Source organism: Panthera leo, chromosome B4 (assembly GCF_018350215.1).
Source record: "Panthera leo isolate Ple1 chromosome B4, P.leo_Ple1_pat1.1, whole genome shotgun sequence".
Lineage (NCBI taxonomy): Eukaryota > Metazoa > Chordata > Mammalia > Carnivora > Felidae > Panthera > Panthera leo.
Window position 1 is genome coordinate 135,367,923 of NC_056685.1, and position 15,810 is coordinate 135,383,732.

The 15,810-nt window shown below is 55.5% G+C and overlaps 1 protein-coding gene across 8 annotated transcripts; it reads right to left on the reverse strand.

The window, feature by feature from the left end:
- Positions 1–1,455: 1,455 nt before the first annotated feature.
- Positions 1,456–10,774, reverse strand: MCAT (malonyl-CoA-acyl carrier protein transacylase). Of its 8 annotated transcripts, none has more exons than XR_006205160.1 (6): positions 10,281–10,774; positions 8,850–8,937; positions 6,145–6,362; positions 3,009–3,193; positions 1,835–1,945; positions 1,649–1,732 (listed from the first exon to the last, which is right to left on the reverse strand). XR_006205160.1 is itself a non-coding variant. In XM_042948042.1 (5 exons), exons 1-5 carry the CDS (start codon positions 10,704–10,706, stop codon positions 1,633–1,635), a joined length of 1,017 nt encoding a protein of 338 aa, XP_042803976.1. In that variant the 5' UTR covers positions 10,707–10,774; the 3' UTR covers positions 1,456–1,632. The 8 variants fall into 8 exon arrangements, 5 of the variants coding, with proteins under 5 accessions (XP_042803976.1, XP_042803977.1, XP_042803975.1 ...); XR_006205161.1 differs by lacking the exons at positions 1,649–1,732; positions 1,835–1,945 and adding exons at positions 3,560–3,690; positions 4,139–5,691 and having other exon boundaries at positions 3,107–3,193; XM_042948042.1 differs by lacking the exon at positions 1,835–1,945 and having other exon boundaries at positions 1,456–1,732.
- Between the last annotated feature and the right edge of the window lie 5,036 nt (positions 10,775–15,810).

Consider the following 15,810-nt stretch of genomic DNA (forward strand, 5'->3'; position numbering starts at 1 on the left):
CGTCTGGAGCCAGCACTTTACTTGTCTCCTCAAGAAAGCCCACCCCTCCAGGTGGGGAAACTGAGGCCCAGAGAAGGAGGAGGCTCGACCAAAGTGGCACCAGGATCCGCCGATCCCCGATCCAATTGGGGTCCTCTGACCACCAACGTGAGCCGGTCCGGGCAGTAAGATGCCGAGGTTGAGGCCCACAGACGGGGAAGGGGGCGCAGCCAAACCCAGTCTGGTTCATCCACGCGGCAACTTGCACCAGCTGCAGACAGACAGCTGAGCGACAGTGTTACCGGAAGTCACTCTCCCAACAACCGCCAAAAGGCAGGACCGGAGGCCCGTCCCTCCCCGGCAGGGGGCAGACCGCGTGGTCGCCCGGGGGCCTCATGATTCCTGAAGCATCTCTGCGTGACGCCCCTGTCTCCTGGGCCTCTGCAGCAGGTCCCAGGGGACCACAGGGTCCCACTGCCACAGGGTGGACATGGACCCTGACCCCCTGGGGAGACAGGAAGTACTTTCCCAGAGGAGGGGATGAGGCTGCGGAGGCACGAGGGGCCCCCTCTTTGCGGTTTCAGAGGCTTTTGATCAAGGCCTTGGGTCCAGGCAGCATTTCCGCACGTGAGGCAGCAAGACCGGATTCTCTTAGAAGGTGCCCAGGGAAACCCGGTCCCGCCAGGCAGGGAAGCGGCCCCCGGCCCCTGGCGGACTGAGGGAGGCAAGCTGCCGGGAGGACCAACGGGCCAAGGGTCTCTGGTAGCGAGGGACCCGAACGCGGTGGCAGGTGGGATTCCTGCCTCGGGGTGGGCCGGCACCGTGGGACCAACTATGGCACAGGGTATTTTCCTCGGGGGGGGGGGGGGCGCGAACCGACCCGCATCCTGCCAAGGAGCCGGACGCAATTTCCACCACCACCCAGACCCTGGGCTCCCCCATGACTCTCCGCACCTCGTGACTCACCCAGACTCCAAGTCTGCAGGAGCAGGGTGGGCGAGGGGCCGCCCAGCCCGGGTCTCCCCCAGTGGAGGTGAACACTGCCTGCTTTCATCTTTCTGTCCCCCCCCCACTACGGCGCAGAGAGATCTTGCCAGCTTCCTGGAACCTTCTTTAAGGTAGGACCATATGTCCCTTGACTGCTGTTCCATCCCCCTCCTCTGGCTTGGACCGGAGGACCTAAGGACCTGGTAGCGCCATCCCAGACCCCCGAGGAGAAGGGCCGTGGCCCAGAGAGGCAGTGAGGCCTGCCACGTGGGAAGTCTCAGCTCCCGCTTCTCCAGCTCCCCCCTCCTGTGGGACCGCGTTCCTCGGGGCCGAACGAAAGTCTGCGGCACCATTCCCCCCACTGCGTGGCCAGAGAACGAAAGCCTGGCCTGGAGAGCATGGTCTCCCAAGGCTGCCTGCGAGGGAAGCCCTCGGTGAAGAGGGTTCAAACGGACTTGGCAATTATTTAAAAATAACAGCAAGGTTCTCTGTGAATATTTGAAAATTTCCACAACAAAATTTTAAGAGAGAGTTACTTCGTCGCTGAACTCCAAAGAGCGGTCACCTTCAGGCCAGGGTGAAAACCGGGTTCGTGGTCGTATCTGCAGGGGTTCTCTGGGGCTGCGGACACACGTGGGCGCGTGGGGGTCACGATGCCTGGAAGCGCTATGGGCGTGGAGCGGCCAGGAGCCGGGACGGCTGTCCACGTTGTGCGCCACAGTCCCCCACGATGCAGTCCAGTTCCGCCCAGAGGCCAATGGGGCCCCCGTTGAGAAACACTGCTGAATTCAAAAGGAGAAACCTATCCAGGATTTGACACGTGCCCACACAACAGCAACATTTCCAGACAAACGCGGCGGTTTCTTACCAATGTTTTTCCGCTATCGCTGATCCATGAAAAAGCCACCGAGAAGCTTAGGATTACCCCTCAGTATCAGTGCAGGAGCTGCGTCCACAGAGAACCCGCACTTTGCTCCCGCTGTGGGGCCGGCGGGGAAGCTCAGTGAGGATCGCCCGTGCCAGGCTGGGTCACGGGCGCACAGTAGACACCCGGCGATCACCGTGTGAAGGGACGCCTGGGGGTGGGGGAGGCAACAGGGCCCCCGGCCAGCCTCCTCAGACCCCTCCCGCCTCGCTAAGGACCCTCTTCCCCACCAGGGCAGGGGCCACTCGTTCACAGGCATACAGCAGACACTCAATACTATCTGTTGGGTAAGCAAACGAATGTCGCCCCGGGTCTCCCAACTGCTAAGTGATGGACGGGGTGGACAGAATGGCTGTCAAAGCCGACCGTGTCTTGAAGCCCTTTGCATTCAGTGACAAAAGTGCGAAGGTTCTGGCGATGGGTGTCCACGGGCTGCCAGGGCAGCGGAGGAGCCCGCGTGGCACCGGCCTGCCTCGTGGCCACGCCGGTATGCCCACGGCACCCACAGGGCAACAGGCCCAGCCTCGCAGTCCCTGGGCCCACCTGCCAGCCTGGCGGTGTCTGCCCACTTCACAGAGGCGCCCCCGTGCCCCCAGGCAGGGCTGGCGCGGGAGGAGCCAGACCCCGCCAAGACTTCCTGGCATCTTTCCCCCCAGCACCGCACACGCCCCAGGGGGAGAAAAGGAGACGTGCACCCCGTCAGCTGGAGAAATACTTGCAGCGCTTTTTATGCGGCATTCAAAGCACTTTGCAGGCCACGCCTCCCCATCACTCCGGGAGGAGGAAGCCTGCAGGAGGGGGCGGTCCAGCCCCCCCCCCCCCCCCCCCGCTGCAGCCCCTCCCGGGGGGCCCCCTCCCCCTCCCTCCTGCAGGGCCAGGCTAGGTCCCGTTGTCCTCCGGGTCCTCCAGAACGTCCACGTGCCCATAGGACCTCCAGGCCTGCAGGTTGCAGCTCTTGAGGATGCCGCCCAGCTGCTTCCCCGGCCCTACTTCGAAAGTCTCGGGGAACTCCGTGCCCTTTCTCCTCCCGTAGACGGCGTGCATCGTCTGCTCCCACTTTACCGGGGAGACCACCTGCCGCGCCAGCAGTTTCCGGATGTGTTTCGGATGCCTGTACCTGTTCCCGTCGACGTTTGAGTGGACGGAAACCAGAGGCTCCTTCATACCGACCGACTTTAAAGCTCGGGCCAGGGGCTCCACGGCCGGCTCCATTAGGCGGGTGTGGAACCCACCGCTAACCGGCAGCATCTTGGTGCGTCTGAAGTGATACTTGCAGGAATTCTTCCGGAGGAACTGCAGGGCCTGGAAGGACGGGAAAGGGAGTTTCAGCCAAGGCCGTCCTAGGGGGAGAGGCACAGGGGGAGACGGTCGCCAGCGGCACCCGTGCGGGAGCTGCTATCCCCGCACGCCCACACCTGTCCGTCCGACAAACAGCCGTGAAGGACAGGCTCCCTCCCCTCTTTGCTCCAGTTCAAACCGGCCGTGCAGCTGGCACCCTGCGAGTCCCCCTCTGGGGCGCGGCCACTCGCACAGCTACCGTGCAGGTGACCACCGCGGGGCTGGGAAGCGCGGTCCCTCCCAGCGCGCCTCCTACGCACCTTGGGGGCCCAGGGGAAGTCACTCAACCTCTCTGAACTGTTTGCATCCGTAAAACGAGCACAACTGCACCTGCTGCGCCAGGCCGCTGGGAGGTGACCCGACGGGAGGTGTGAGAGGCTGGGACACACGGCTGGTTTTCAACGATCTGTCAGCTACCCTCCGAAATTGTTCGTGAGCCTCTTTTCTTATACTCCGTAAACCTCAAGAGAAAAATGCGGGAGGCTCCAAGATTCGTTTCCTTCTATTGGAACCCCTTCTTCTGAGCTTTCTCTAGAGAAGAAAAGAGCTCTGTCTCCCAGAAGCCAAAAGCCTTCTCCTGAAGGGGGTCTCAGCTCAGAAGGGGCCTCCCTGGCCAACCCGCCCCAACTTGGGACTGTTTGCAAACAACGGCATTTGCAAATATTTAAAAAGTAGTAAATATTCTTAAGGGACCCTATACCCTCTGGACACAGCCCAGGTCCTGCCACCCCGACGGCCCTCCACTGGGATCTGCTGCGGGGCTTCCAGGGCACTAAACCGTCTGTCCGGCCTGGTCTCTCCAGGCTGTCCCCACCCGCAGCGGCTCAGAGGCTGGGCAGCCGTTCCCCAGAAGACCGAAGGGAAGCCTCGGTCACAGCAGCTGTATGACCTTGGGCAGTTTTGCCTTACCTCTCCGTGCCTCAGTTCCCTCTTCTGTGAAATGGGGATAATGACAATAGTTACCTCCCAGGCTACTAAGGAGAACTCTGCTTGGCACACAAGCACTATATACGGGTTAGCAAGGATTTTGTAGGCCAAGCCCATCCACGTCCACTGGAAAAAAGTACGTAACAGGATGGCTCTTTGTGTCCCCAAAGGGCAGAAGGATTCGAGTTTTGGCTGGATGGCACTCGTTCACCCGTCCCTGGGGCCCTCCCTGCACGAGTGTACTTCGTCTACCCGGGCACGGCCGACGCAGCCTGTGGCTCGCCGCGTCTCGGTGTCCTGTGCCGGGAGCCCGTCAACTCAGCACCGCTCAGCACGCTGTACCCGAAGTGTGAGCCACGTCTGCGGGAAGCAGTGAGGGGTCGGGCTGGCTGTCACTGCAGCAGAGTCCAGCCTGTCCTGACGCTTCACATCACCATCCCTCTCCCTCGTCCCCCCGCCACTGAGGGGCACCCAGGAGCCCCCTCCGAACACAGGCCTTCCCACCGTGCCCGGACCGCCTGGGCAGCGGTGTCGACACGGATGGCTACTCTGTGGCACTTCCTGCGTCATTCGGCATCCTTCCACGCGAGGTCTCTGGACTCATCCAGCTCAAGTCCGAGGTTAGGGCCACAGGACTCGAGGCCACGGCCTCGGTGCAGCGGGCTCCTCTGCGGCTGGCCCTTGGCCCAGGCGCCGGTTTAGCAGAGGCCAAGGAGTTTTGTCACATCAGCCGTTGCACAGGGACTGCCTGCTCAGGGAGACCCCGCCCTCGCCTGAGCTCTCTGCTGTGGCACTTCCGAACCCCCCACAGGGCCAAACCCGGGAGCCCGGGGAGTCGTCATCCTGCGTACCCGACTGTCCGGGAGCTCCTGAGGGAGACACCGGCCCTGACTTGGGAGGCCCTCCTGGCCCACTCCGGGCCCTGCCGAGGCTGTGAATGGGAATGAGCAAGCAGCTCCATGATGAACGTGGGGCCACAGTCACTGGTCTTCCCGTCATCTCAGAGCACAAGAGGGACCGTGGCTCTCACTGGTTCAGAGGAGATTCACAAAGACATCGGGCACATGGGCAAGGCCTCACAGGGATGATGGATTGAGCGCAGTCAAGTGGAGGAAGAAGGTTCCAGAATGAGACAGACCGGAGCTCCATTCTGCCTCCACCATCTCTAAGCACTGGCCGCTCTCTCTGCCTCAGCTTCCTCATGTGTAGAACATGCTTCTGTGGAGCAGAGACTGGCCGCAGGGCCGGGACGAGTCGGGTAGGCACGGGCCCGCCCCTGCAGCCCCTGGTGGGACCCTGTGCGGACCCACCTGGCATCCCCTGGGCCAGGCCCTTTCCCGTGGTGGCTCCCTGCCTCTCCGCTGAGACGCCCTCCCCCTGCAAACTTACCCTCCCAGCACCACTCCTGGTGGTGCCTCAGGCCTTCTGGGAGCCAGCCTGACCCTTGCTATGCCCCAAACCTGAGGTCACCTGTTCACGGCTTGTCAGTTTGTGTACCCTCAGTGCTCATTACAGAGGAGCTGCTCGGGAGACGTCTGGAAACACAGTGAATGGAAGGAAGGACAGAAGGAAAGAAAATGAACTCGGGACAAAAACAGACACCTAAGAAAAGACGCAGCAGGAGGGAGCAACCTGGCAAGAATGGCTTCTCTGTCGCCAAGAAAGCAACCAGATCAGAGGTTGTGAGAATCGCAGAATTGACAGGAAGGCCCTGGATCACCTGGTCCAGCCCCTTACCTTCCACGAGGGCCAGGTGATCTGGTTATTTGCCCAAGGTCCTCATCTATGCGTGGCAGGGTGGGGACAGTAGCCCAGCCTCTTGCCTTTCTGCAGTGCTACCCCTGACTCTGCCCCCTGCTGGCCCTCAAGTACTTCCCAAAGGCCACGGCTGGGCAGAGCGCCCATCACGCCACCGTGGGCTCACGAGTGTGGGTGGAACCTTCCGGGCTGGACTGGGGTCTATGAAGGCTGTTCCCATCAACACCAACCTCCAGGTGTCCTGAGATCACCCTGCAATCAGGAAAGAGGTAGCTGGCCACCTCACACACGGGGTTCTCTATGCCCAAAGTCTTGCAGTGCTCCCGGGCTTCCAAACAGGCGAAGGTGAACTTGGACTGAGGCTGGCCAAGGACAGACAGCATCCCACTGGGGACAGCTTCCGAGGCTTCCTGCATGGCCTCAGCTCGGATTTTCACCGCATGCAAACCTATCCGGAGAGAAGCGCATTTGGAACGATCAGGGCACATGAGGAAGGAGGGATGCCCGGACCCGAAAGACAAAGCACAAGTTCCACACTGCGGGCTGGAGACGCAGACGGTGGTATCTGTCACCAGTCCGCGAGGCCACAGTTCCACTACATCTGTACCCATGACACAGGGGCGGTACTGCCATCACGAAAAGGGTGGGGGCGTCCTTGGCACCATAGAAATTAAAGCACGGAGCTCCCGGCCTCAAAGCCGGCTTGATGTACAATGGTGGTTCTTAACCAGGGGTGATTCTGCCTCAGGGCGGTGTCTGGAGACACTTACTGTCACAAGAGCGGAGTGTGGGGGCTGTCGGGGGGGCATGTGCGCGTGCTACCGGCATCTGGCGGGCGGAAGCCAGAGATGCCGCTTGACATTTTGCGGCGCACAGCCCCACCCCAAACATGGAATGTCCGGCCCCAAACGTCAACAGTGCTGCTGTTGAGAAGCCCCGGTGCAAAGGAACAGACTTTGAGCTGTACTGCTTCGGGCAAGTCACGACCTCCCGGGTCCAATTTTTAGTAAAATCAGGATGAGAAGATCTCATCAGCCTGGATTGTTGTGAAAACTGGGAATTGGTGTTGCAACAGTACAGGATTCTCATAAATCCGGCTTTGCTGCCCCCACTTGGGGCTGGAGAACAAGGACACCGCCAAGGCAGACAAGCCGAAATGCAGAGCTCCCGGGTCAGTGCAGCTCAAGTGCAAGGTGAGAGGACAGGCCAGGCAACTCCGCTGACCGTGACGTAAGAGGGGCCTGTAACCTCTGGACGTCCATCGTCCTGGTCCTGGGTCTGCTCCCTGGCGGGTGGGGGGGTGACCGGGCCAAGGAGAGGGTAAGGGACCAGTCCAGGGTTTGCTGGGACAACAGAGGTGTGAGGGGCACCCCCTGCACCCTTTCTCACGCATGTTCCTTCACTTGGCACATACACTCATTTGTACTGGCTTGCCGGCCCCTTACACAGGTAAGGCTGCGGAGCGGATACAGAGACGGCCTGAGGTAGGAGGTAGAAGACAGTATTGCACGTCCTCCCATGCAGGCATTAAGTAAGCATGCAAAACGTCAAGCGAAATAAAACCAGGAATACACATATGCTCTGATCCTGCAAATTATGTGCACATAAAACTACGTACGTATAAAATAGTTTTATTAGGATGTGTGAATATGCAACATTTCTTATCGCTTCCTTAATAGTGCCATAACGCTGCATCAAAGTAAAATGCAGTAAAAGCCAGTTTCAAGTGTATAATTCAGTGGTTTTTGTTGTTTCCATAAAACACCCCGTATCTGCTAAGTAACCTCTCCCCACTTCTCCTTTCCTCCACCTCCAGTAACCTGTCATCTGTTGTCTCTGTGGGTTTGCAAATTCTGGATATTTCATAGAAAAGGGGTCACATAACATGTGACCTTTTGTGTCCAACTTCTTCTACTGAGCATGCTTTTGAGGCTCATCCACGTTGCACCATGTATCAGCGCTCTACTCCTCGTCATGGCTGAATAATACTCCCTGACGTGGCCAGAGCACAACTTGTTCATCATCTGATGATGGACATACGGGTTGTTTCCATCTGTTGGCCATTGCGAATAATGAACACTTTTATGAACATCCGTGTACAGGTTTTTCTGTGTGGACACGTTTTTATTTCCCAGGTATGTACCTATGGGTAGAATCACTGGGCCACAGGGTAATTCTATTTGTAACTTCTTCAGGAACACTGCCAAACTGTCCTCCACAGAGGCCGCACTGGTTTACAGTCTCACCAGCGATGTCTGAGGGTCCTATTTTTCCATTCTTGCCAACGCTCATGATTACTACTATTATTATTATTTTAGTTAAAGCCATCCTAGTGGGTATGAGGTGGTATCTCAGTGTGGTTTTGATGTGCATTTCCCCAATGCTGAGTGATGTTGGAACATCTTTTCATGTGCCTGTTGGCCATGTGTATGTCTTCTTGAGAGAAAAGTCTGTTCAAGTCCTCTGCCCATATTTAACTATAGGTGAAACAGTTTATGAGCAAAACTCTTAGGAAGGAAAGGAAATACTTAGGAAATAAATACATATTTAAAAAAAAAAAAAAAAGAAGTGAAACTGACAGGTTCAAGATCAAACAGTCAATTACCCTTTTTCATTCCGGGACTGTCTGCTGAACACCTATCACGTGACAGGCACTGTGGTGTGTGAGTGGACTGAGAACACCCAGGACAGGGTGCAGGGCAGTCAAGCAAGCAGAGTTCAGGAGATTCCAAAAAGAAAGAAAATCCCCAAGGAACCCTTCAGGCTTAAAAGGGAATCAAGGTAAAGTCTGGTCCTCGGGTTCCCATGCTATTCTCATCTATGTGCTCCTCTATCACCCGAGTGGCTCTAGAATGGTCTCTGGCAGTGTCCTTTGTCCCCAGTTGAGCCCAGCAAGAGAATACCCCAGCACACAACCAAACCCCTTCCTGGGTACCTTCAGAAAATTCCATGGCTCCGGCAAACACTAGGGCTGCAAATTCTCCCACACTGAATCCAGCAGCAGCAACACAGTTCTCAATAACCTGTGGTGACAGAGGCAGGACATGAGGCCAAGTTCTTGGGGGGGGGGGGGGGGGTTCAGTCTGGGGCTCTGCACCTGAGAGCTGGCAGGGTGTGGAGAGGCTCCAGAAGCCAGGAGCCGCTGGCCCGGCGCTCCAGCTAGAAGAGGGCGCTCCTCCTACTGATGAGGACCTTTCCTGGCCAGGCAAGTTAAAGCCTGCTAGCTGGTTCTGTGGTGAGCTGGGACTCCAACCCAGGGCTCTGGACTCTCTTGCCTCCACCCTGGAGATGCCCCTAAGGCCCGACGGAGCTGGAGGGAGCTAAGGAGAGAAGAGCATGTCTCAGAGTCAGAGCTGGATTTGATTCTTAGCCTGGGAGGGTTCCCTAACTTCTCTGAGCCTCAGTTATCCTGTCTGTGGAATGGGGACAGGGCAGAACCTACCTCACAGGACTACTGAGAAGGTTATGCAAAGATCATGTCTCTGAGTTGCTGAAGCACAGACCTGGCCCAGGGTGAGTTGTTACCACCACGACTCAACAGGACCACTCCACTAAGTCTGTTAGTGTCTCTGAGTCACCTTCCCTCATCCACAAAGTAACTGTATTTACCTCACCAGGTTGTGAGCACAAAGGCTGTAAAGTAGGGCTTCACATTTCCTGTTCCGATATCATTAAATAGTAACAGCAGTCAATTCACACCTTCAAGTGAAGTGACATTCTCGCACCTCCTTCTCCTCATGATCCTTCATTTAAGGTTGAAGTTTAATCCTTCTAAAATAATTCAGTAATGGGGCGCCTGGGTGGCTCAGTAGGTTAAGCTGCTGACTTCCGCTCAGGTCATGATCTCACAGTTTCGTGGGTCCAAGCCCCGCATCGGGCTCTTTGCTAACACCTCAGAGCCTAGAGCCTGCTTCGGATTCTGCTTCCTTCTCTCTCTGTCCCTCCCCCGCTCATGCTCTGTCTCTATCTCTCAAAAATAAATAATTTAAAAAAAAGTTAAAAAAAATTTTAAAATAATTTGGTAGTCAACAAATGACTAGGGTTATTTAAAATTGCAGCCCAGCCCTCGACTTCCCAACCCCTTTCCCTGCTCTATTTTCCTTTCTAGTACACCCTATGCAACATGCTATGGCATTGACACAAATAGTTCTTCTTCATTATCTATCTCCCTTCCCCGAACACGCAGGCTCCCCTAGGGCACGGATCCCTGTTTTGTTCAGGGCTGTATCCCCAGCGCCTAGAACAGCGCCTGGCGCCGAGGGGGAACTCGGTGGGAATGTGCCCCGTGCATCAGACGTGGGAGCACTGGGGCCTGGCAGGTGCGTCCTGGCCTGGCTGGCGGAGCTCGCGCAGGGCCGGGCCTCACCGCGGGCTGCAGGTGATGCAGTTTCTCGACGGCGGCCAGCGAAGCCACGAAGACGGCGGGCTGGCAGTGCACGGTGCGGTCCAGGGCCTCCTGCGGCCCGTGCAGGCTCAGCTCCAGCAGGTCGTAGCCCAGCACGCTGCGGGCGGCGGCGTAGAGCTCGCGGACGCGCGGGTAGCCGAGCAGCCCCCGGCCCATGCCCACCACCTGGCTACCCTGGCCCGGGAAGAGCAGCACCGAGCACTGGCCCGGCGGCCGCCGCCGCCGCGCCGCCGCCTCCCGGGGCCCTTCCTCCGCGGCTGTGGCATCTCGCAGCAGCTCCGCCACGTTCACGGCGCCCGGCGGAGGCAGCGGGAAGTTCGAAGCGCCCCGGCGGCAGCCCGCGCCCCAGTCCCGGGCCCACGCAGCCCGCGCGACCCGCACGCTCATGGCGAGGCCGCTGCCCCCGGTGCGTTACCGTGGCGACCGAGGCTCAGTGAGGGCTGCGCGGCGCGGCGCGGCGCGGCGCGGTCCTTGTCGCATTTCCCGCCGGGCGGGCCGGGTCTTCCGGGGGGCGGGAAGAAAGGTTCCGCGGCTACTGGTTCCGCCCCGGCTCCGCGAGCCTGTGCGGCTGCGCGCCGGGGCCTGGGGTGACCCAGGCGCTCGCGGGAACCCGCGCCGGACCGAGTAAGGGTGGGCACCGCACAGCCATCCGCCGGCGCAAGTAGTTATTGAAGGAACGGCGAACGCGCTGTAATACTCACTCTTTCTACCTAGCTTGTGAAGGGCGGTTGAGACGCTTCCGCGTTGTTCCTCCTGCCTGATTTCTCAGCAGCTCTGTGCGGTAAACCAGAGAACAGCTCTCTCGAAGAATCTTGTCTACAAGCCGAACAGGCACCTGTAAGCATCCAATGAGTATCTGTTCCATTGAACAAAGCCCTGGATGTTTTTCAGACATTAGCTTATTTTGTATGTATGTATATATGCATGTATTTAATTAATTGATTGATTAATTTTTTTAATTAACGTTTATTTATTATTGAGACGGAGAGACAGAGCATGAGCATGGGAGGGGCAGAGAGAGGAGGAGACACAGAATCCGAAGCAGGCTCCAGGCTCCGAGCTGTCAGCACAGAGCCCGACGCGCGGCTCGAACTCACAAACCCAGGGAGATCATGATCTGAGCCGAAGTCAGACGGTTAACCGACTGAGCCACCCAGGCGCCCCTTAATTTATTTTTAAAGTAGGCTCCATGCCCCATGTAGGGCTTGAACTCATGGCCCTGAGATCAAGAGTCGCTTGCTCTACTGACTGAGCCAACAAGGCACCCCGTGGCATTATTGGCTGGTTTAATTCCTCACGGCAACGAAGTGATGGATAGGTGCTGTTATTATCCTCAATTTACAGGTGAGTGGGCAAAGGCACAAAGACTGAATGATAGGTGGTTGGAGACAGAAGGGGCATTCGAAGTGGGGGTTATAGGTTTCTGAGCCGTAGTGTGAGGCTGCTCAGGGAGAGTGTAACTCTGACCTCACCCCACTTACCCTCTGCTCCTCTCTCATTTCCTGCCAGCCCAGGAGACAGACAGACAGACAGACAGACACACACACACACACACACACATCATAATGAGAAAGATCCAGATAGAATTACATCAGCAAATCTACTTCAGTGCGTTCGTCCTAAGAATCACATGTGCAAAGCCCTAACTCTCAGAACATCCAGTGCAGCCTTGCTTTTAACAAGGAAAAAGTGGAAATAAGCCATATATTCGACCAGAGGAGATTCCTTAAACGGGTTACGGCAGATCTATATGACTCTGTGGTCATCAAAGATGTGGAGGAGGTTTTCAGGTTAAGACATGAATAGAGCACACGCTGCCTCCAGAAGCCTATAAATTCACAGTAAAGGAATCTTTTAAAGACGTAAATCCGCAAGGACAGGGAGAACAAGAAAGAGGGCCCTTGCAACAGAACTTCTGGAAGCTGAAAAGAAGGAAGACCAGTATTACCTGACTTCATAAACTCTGGATAGCCAAATCCCTCCTGACAGTGGGGAAAGGTGACCAAGTCCTATTTATCAGCAGATTCCTCAAAAGCTTAGGAACTGGCAGCTTATAGACCTAGGGGTGAAAGAAGATTAAAATAAAGAGGTATCTTGAAGGTATCTTTGAAGAACAGATATTTATTTAAAAACAATTTTTTTTAGTTTTTTTATTGTTGAGAGAAAGAGAGAGAGCGCAGGGGAGCGGCAGAGAGAAAGAGAGACACAGAATCCAAAGCAGGCTCCAGGCTCTGAGCTGTCAGTACAGAGCCCGACACAGGGCTCAAACTCCACAGATCATGACCTGAGTCAAAGTCAGACACTTAACCGACTGAGCCATCCAGGCACCCCAATCTTTGTTTATTTATTTATTTTATTAGTGCTTATTTTGGAGAGCGTGAGGGGGAGTGGCAGAGAGAGGGTGGTGGGGACAGAGGATCGGAAGCAGGCTCTGTGTTGACAGCAGAGAGCCCGACGTGGGGCTCGAACTCACAAACCGTGAGATCATGACCTGAGCTGAAAGCAAGAGTAGGATGCTTAACCAACTGAGCCATCTGGGTGCCCCAAACAGTTAGATCTTCAGGCCCCTCTCTCGAGCCACTGAGTGGAACCCCTCCCTCATCTGGCAAACATCTGGGGTTTAGCTCTGGAAAGGACTGGACAGGGACAATGGTGAATGTGGGTACTCTGCTAAAGTGGTTAGATACTGAAGGCCGAATGCAGAGATCTCCAGTGCTCTCCCCCACTAAGCTCCCAGAAACCTGGAGCCAGGCCCCTACCCTCCACGGAAGGGACTCAAGGATCGTGGGGAATCTGACCAGTTCAAGAGGAAATCTGAAAGATCTTGACAATCCAGGAAGTTCCCAGACAAATGGCCAGACAAGTTCCAACTTACAGTGGTGTTAAACCAACAAATACTATCCACACACGTGTTTTCTTTCCTCATAATCATGAGCAGCCAGCCCAAAATTCCCAAGCATCTGAGGAAAGCGTCTTACAAACAGAACACACACACACACACACACACACACACACACACACACACACACCCCACAATGCATGGGATTCAGAGACTATGGTAAGAGAAGAAAATAATTGTTTTAAGAAAACTATCACAGATAGTTGAGAGGTAAGAGAAGGTGCTGTATCCATGAACAAAATCAACACAAAATTATATATAAAAAAAATTTAGAAAACAAATAAGAATCTCTTGGAAATTAAAAAGAGGACAGCAGGAATGGAAAGCTCAATAGAAGGCCAGGAGGAGAAAGTTGAGGACACCTCACATTAGGTAAAATATAACAATCCTGAAATCCGAAAATCAAACCAAAACCAAAAGCCCTTGAGAAGTGGAAGAGAAAAGGAAGTTACGGGACCAGCCTAGGAGGTCGAGGATTCTGAGTAACAAGGGTTTCAGAAAGAGAAGTGAGAAAATGGAGGGAAGGAAATCATCCAAAAGAAATTCAGTTTCTGAAAAACGAAGGGTACGAGTTTCCCGTATGGGAGGGCCCCCTGAGCACAGGCACAGTGGATGAAATTAGACCCCCATAGAGGACTACCCTTGTGACGGTCCAGACCTCTAGGGATAAAAGTCTTAAAATCTTCCGGGAAGAACAAAATAGGTCACATGCAAAGGCTCCAATCTCTGAATGACTCCGGCCTGCTCATCAGCCCGGCGTCAGCAGGAAGACTGAATGTCTTCAGGATCTGGATGGATAACAGTCTCCAACTTTGAGTTCTTCCTCAGCCAAGCATCAGTTAACCATGAGATAGAAGGCAAGATTTCTTTTTTTGAAAAAATATTTTTTTAATGTTTTTATTTTATTTTTGAGAGACAGAGCATGAGCAGGGGAGGGGTAGAGAGAGAGAGGGAGACACAGAATCCGAAGCAGGCTCCAGGCTCCGAGCTGTCAGCACAGACCCCGACATGGGCCTTGAACCCATGAGCTGTGAGATCATGACCTGAGCCAAAGTTGGACGCTTAATTGACTGAGCCACCCAGACGCCCCTGGATTTCTTTTCTTTTCTTTTCTTTTCTTTCTTTCTTTCTTTCTTTCTTTCTTTCTTTCTTTCTTTCTTTCTTTTTCTTTCTTTTTGAGTTTATTTATCTTGAGAGAGACAGAGACAGTGTGAGAAGGGGAGGGGCAGAGAGAGGGAGAGAGAAAATCCCAAGCAGGCTCCACACCGTCAGCATGGAGCCTGATGCGGGGCTCGAACTCAGGAAACCGTGAGATCATGACCTGAGCAGAAACCAAGAGTTGGACTGTTAGCCGACCGAGCCACTCAGGCGCCCCTAGAATGCAAGATTTCACAATGGCCCTTCCTACACAGTCTTTCTCAAGAACCCCTGGAGGATGGGCTCAGCACAAACATGGGTGGAACCAACTAGGAAATGAGCCAGCCAGCAGAAGGGGTCTAGGGCATCCCCGAGGTGGTGGCGAAGAGAGACCCGGAATGATGTGTGCCCCACGCCTACGAGGGCTGCCATCACCAAGACCCTAGCAGTGGCTCTGCTGCCTCCTTGGGAACAGAATCCCCAGTGAGCCCGGCCCAGATTCTTGTCTGCACTTGGCCGATCTGGATCACAGGGTGGTGAGACCCTCTTGTCCCCTCCATTCCCTGCTGCCTGGCTCAGCTGCCTGTTCCCCCCTCTCAGAAGTGTGCACCCCTACTCCTGAGAGCTGAATACAGGTCCGGTGAGCTCACAAGCAACGAGGCAGAAAAGCCCAAGCCTCTGCCCATTTCCTGCGAAATGCCCATGTCGCAGCCACAGACGTGCCGGCAGGGGAGCCTCACCCCCAACCTTACCCTCTGCCCCTTCAGGGGCTCTTGCCAATGTTTGTCAGAGGCCCGATCCAGTCTTCCCTTCCGAGGGGTCTTCCTCTGGTCTGACCGTCATGCCCACTCTCTCCAGCCAGTTTTGTGCTGCCCCGCTGTTCAAAGCTAATCAATAGAGTTCTCAGGGAGTCATAGCTGGGTGGTATTAACAGAACTCTAAAGGAAAGCACGGCCATGTTTAACACACAAGTCCAGTTAGAGGTGATCTTGGGGTGGCAGGGAGGAATCAGAATACCAGGAGGCCCCTGGGGCGCTGGCAATCTTCTATTCCTTGACCTAGGGAGTGGACACTCAGGTGCCTTTTTATTTTTATTTTAAAGTGTACACAGCATTTTATATATATTTCTGTTTGTAGGGAACACTTCACAATTAACTAAAAACACTGTAGGCAAACGTTTGCTAGCGGAGAAAGAGGCTTCTGGTTTATTGTAAGGGGAAGGAAGAAAAATTATAAAACCATTTACAGCGTGAAGGCATTCTTGTAAAGGAATGTGTGACGCCCTTAGAAAAGGGCGTGGACAGGGGCGCCTGGGTGGCTTGGTCGGTTAAGCGTCCGACTTCGGCTCAGGTCATGATCTCACGGTCCGTGAGTTCGAGCCCCGCATCGGGCTCTGTGCTGACGGCTCGGAGCCTGGAGCCTGTTTCAGATTCTGTGTCTCCCTCTCTCTCTGCC

Bases quoted from the DNA above. Each gene is read 5' to 3' on its own strand.
- MCAT (XM_042948041.1), bottom strand. From the start codon at position 10,706: ATGAGCGTGCGGGTCGCGCGGGCTGCGTGGGCCCGGGACTGGGGCGCG. The intron at 6,363-8,849 runs GTACCCAGGAAG...CTCTCCGGATAG, and splicing joins AGCCATGGAATTTTCTGAAG to GTTTGCATGCGGTGAAAATC. The intron at 3,194-6,144 runs GTTGGTGTTGAT...CCGTCCTTCCAG, and splicing joins TGATCTCAGGACACCTGGAG to GCCCTGCAGTTCCTCCGGAA.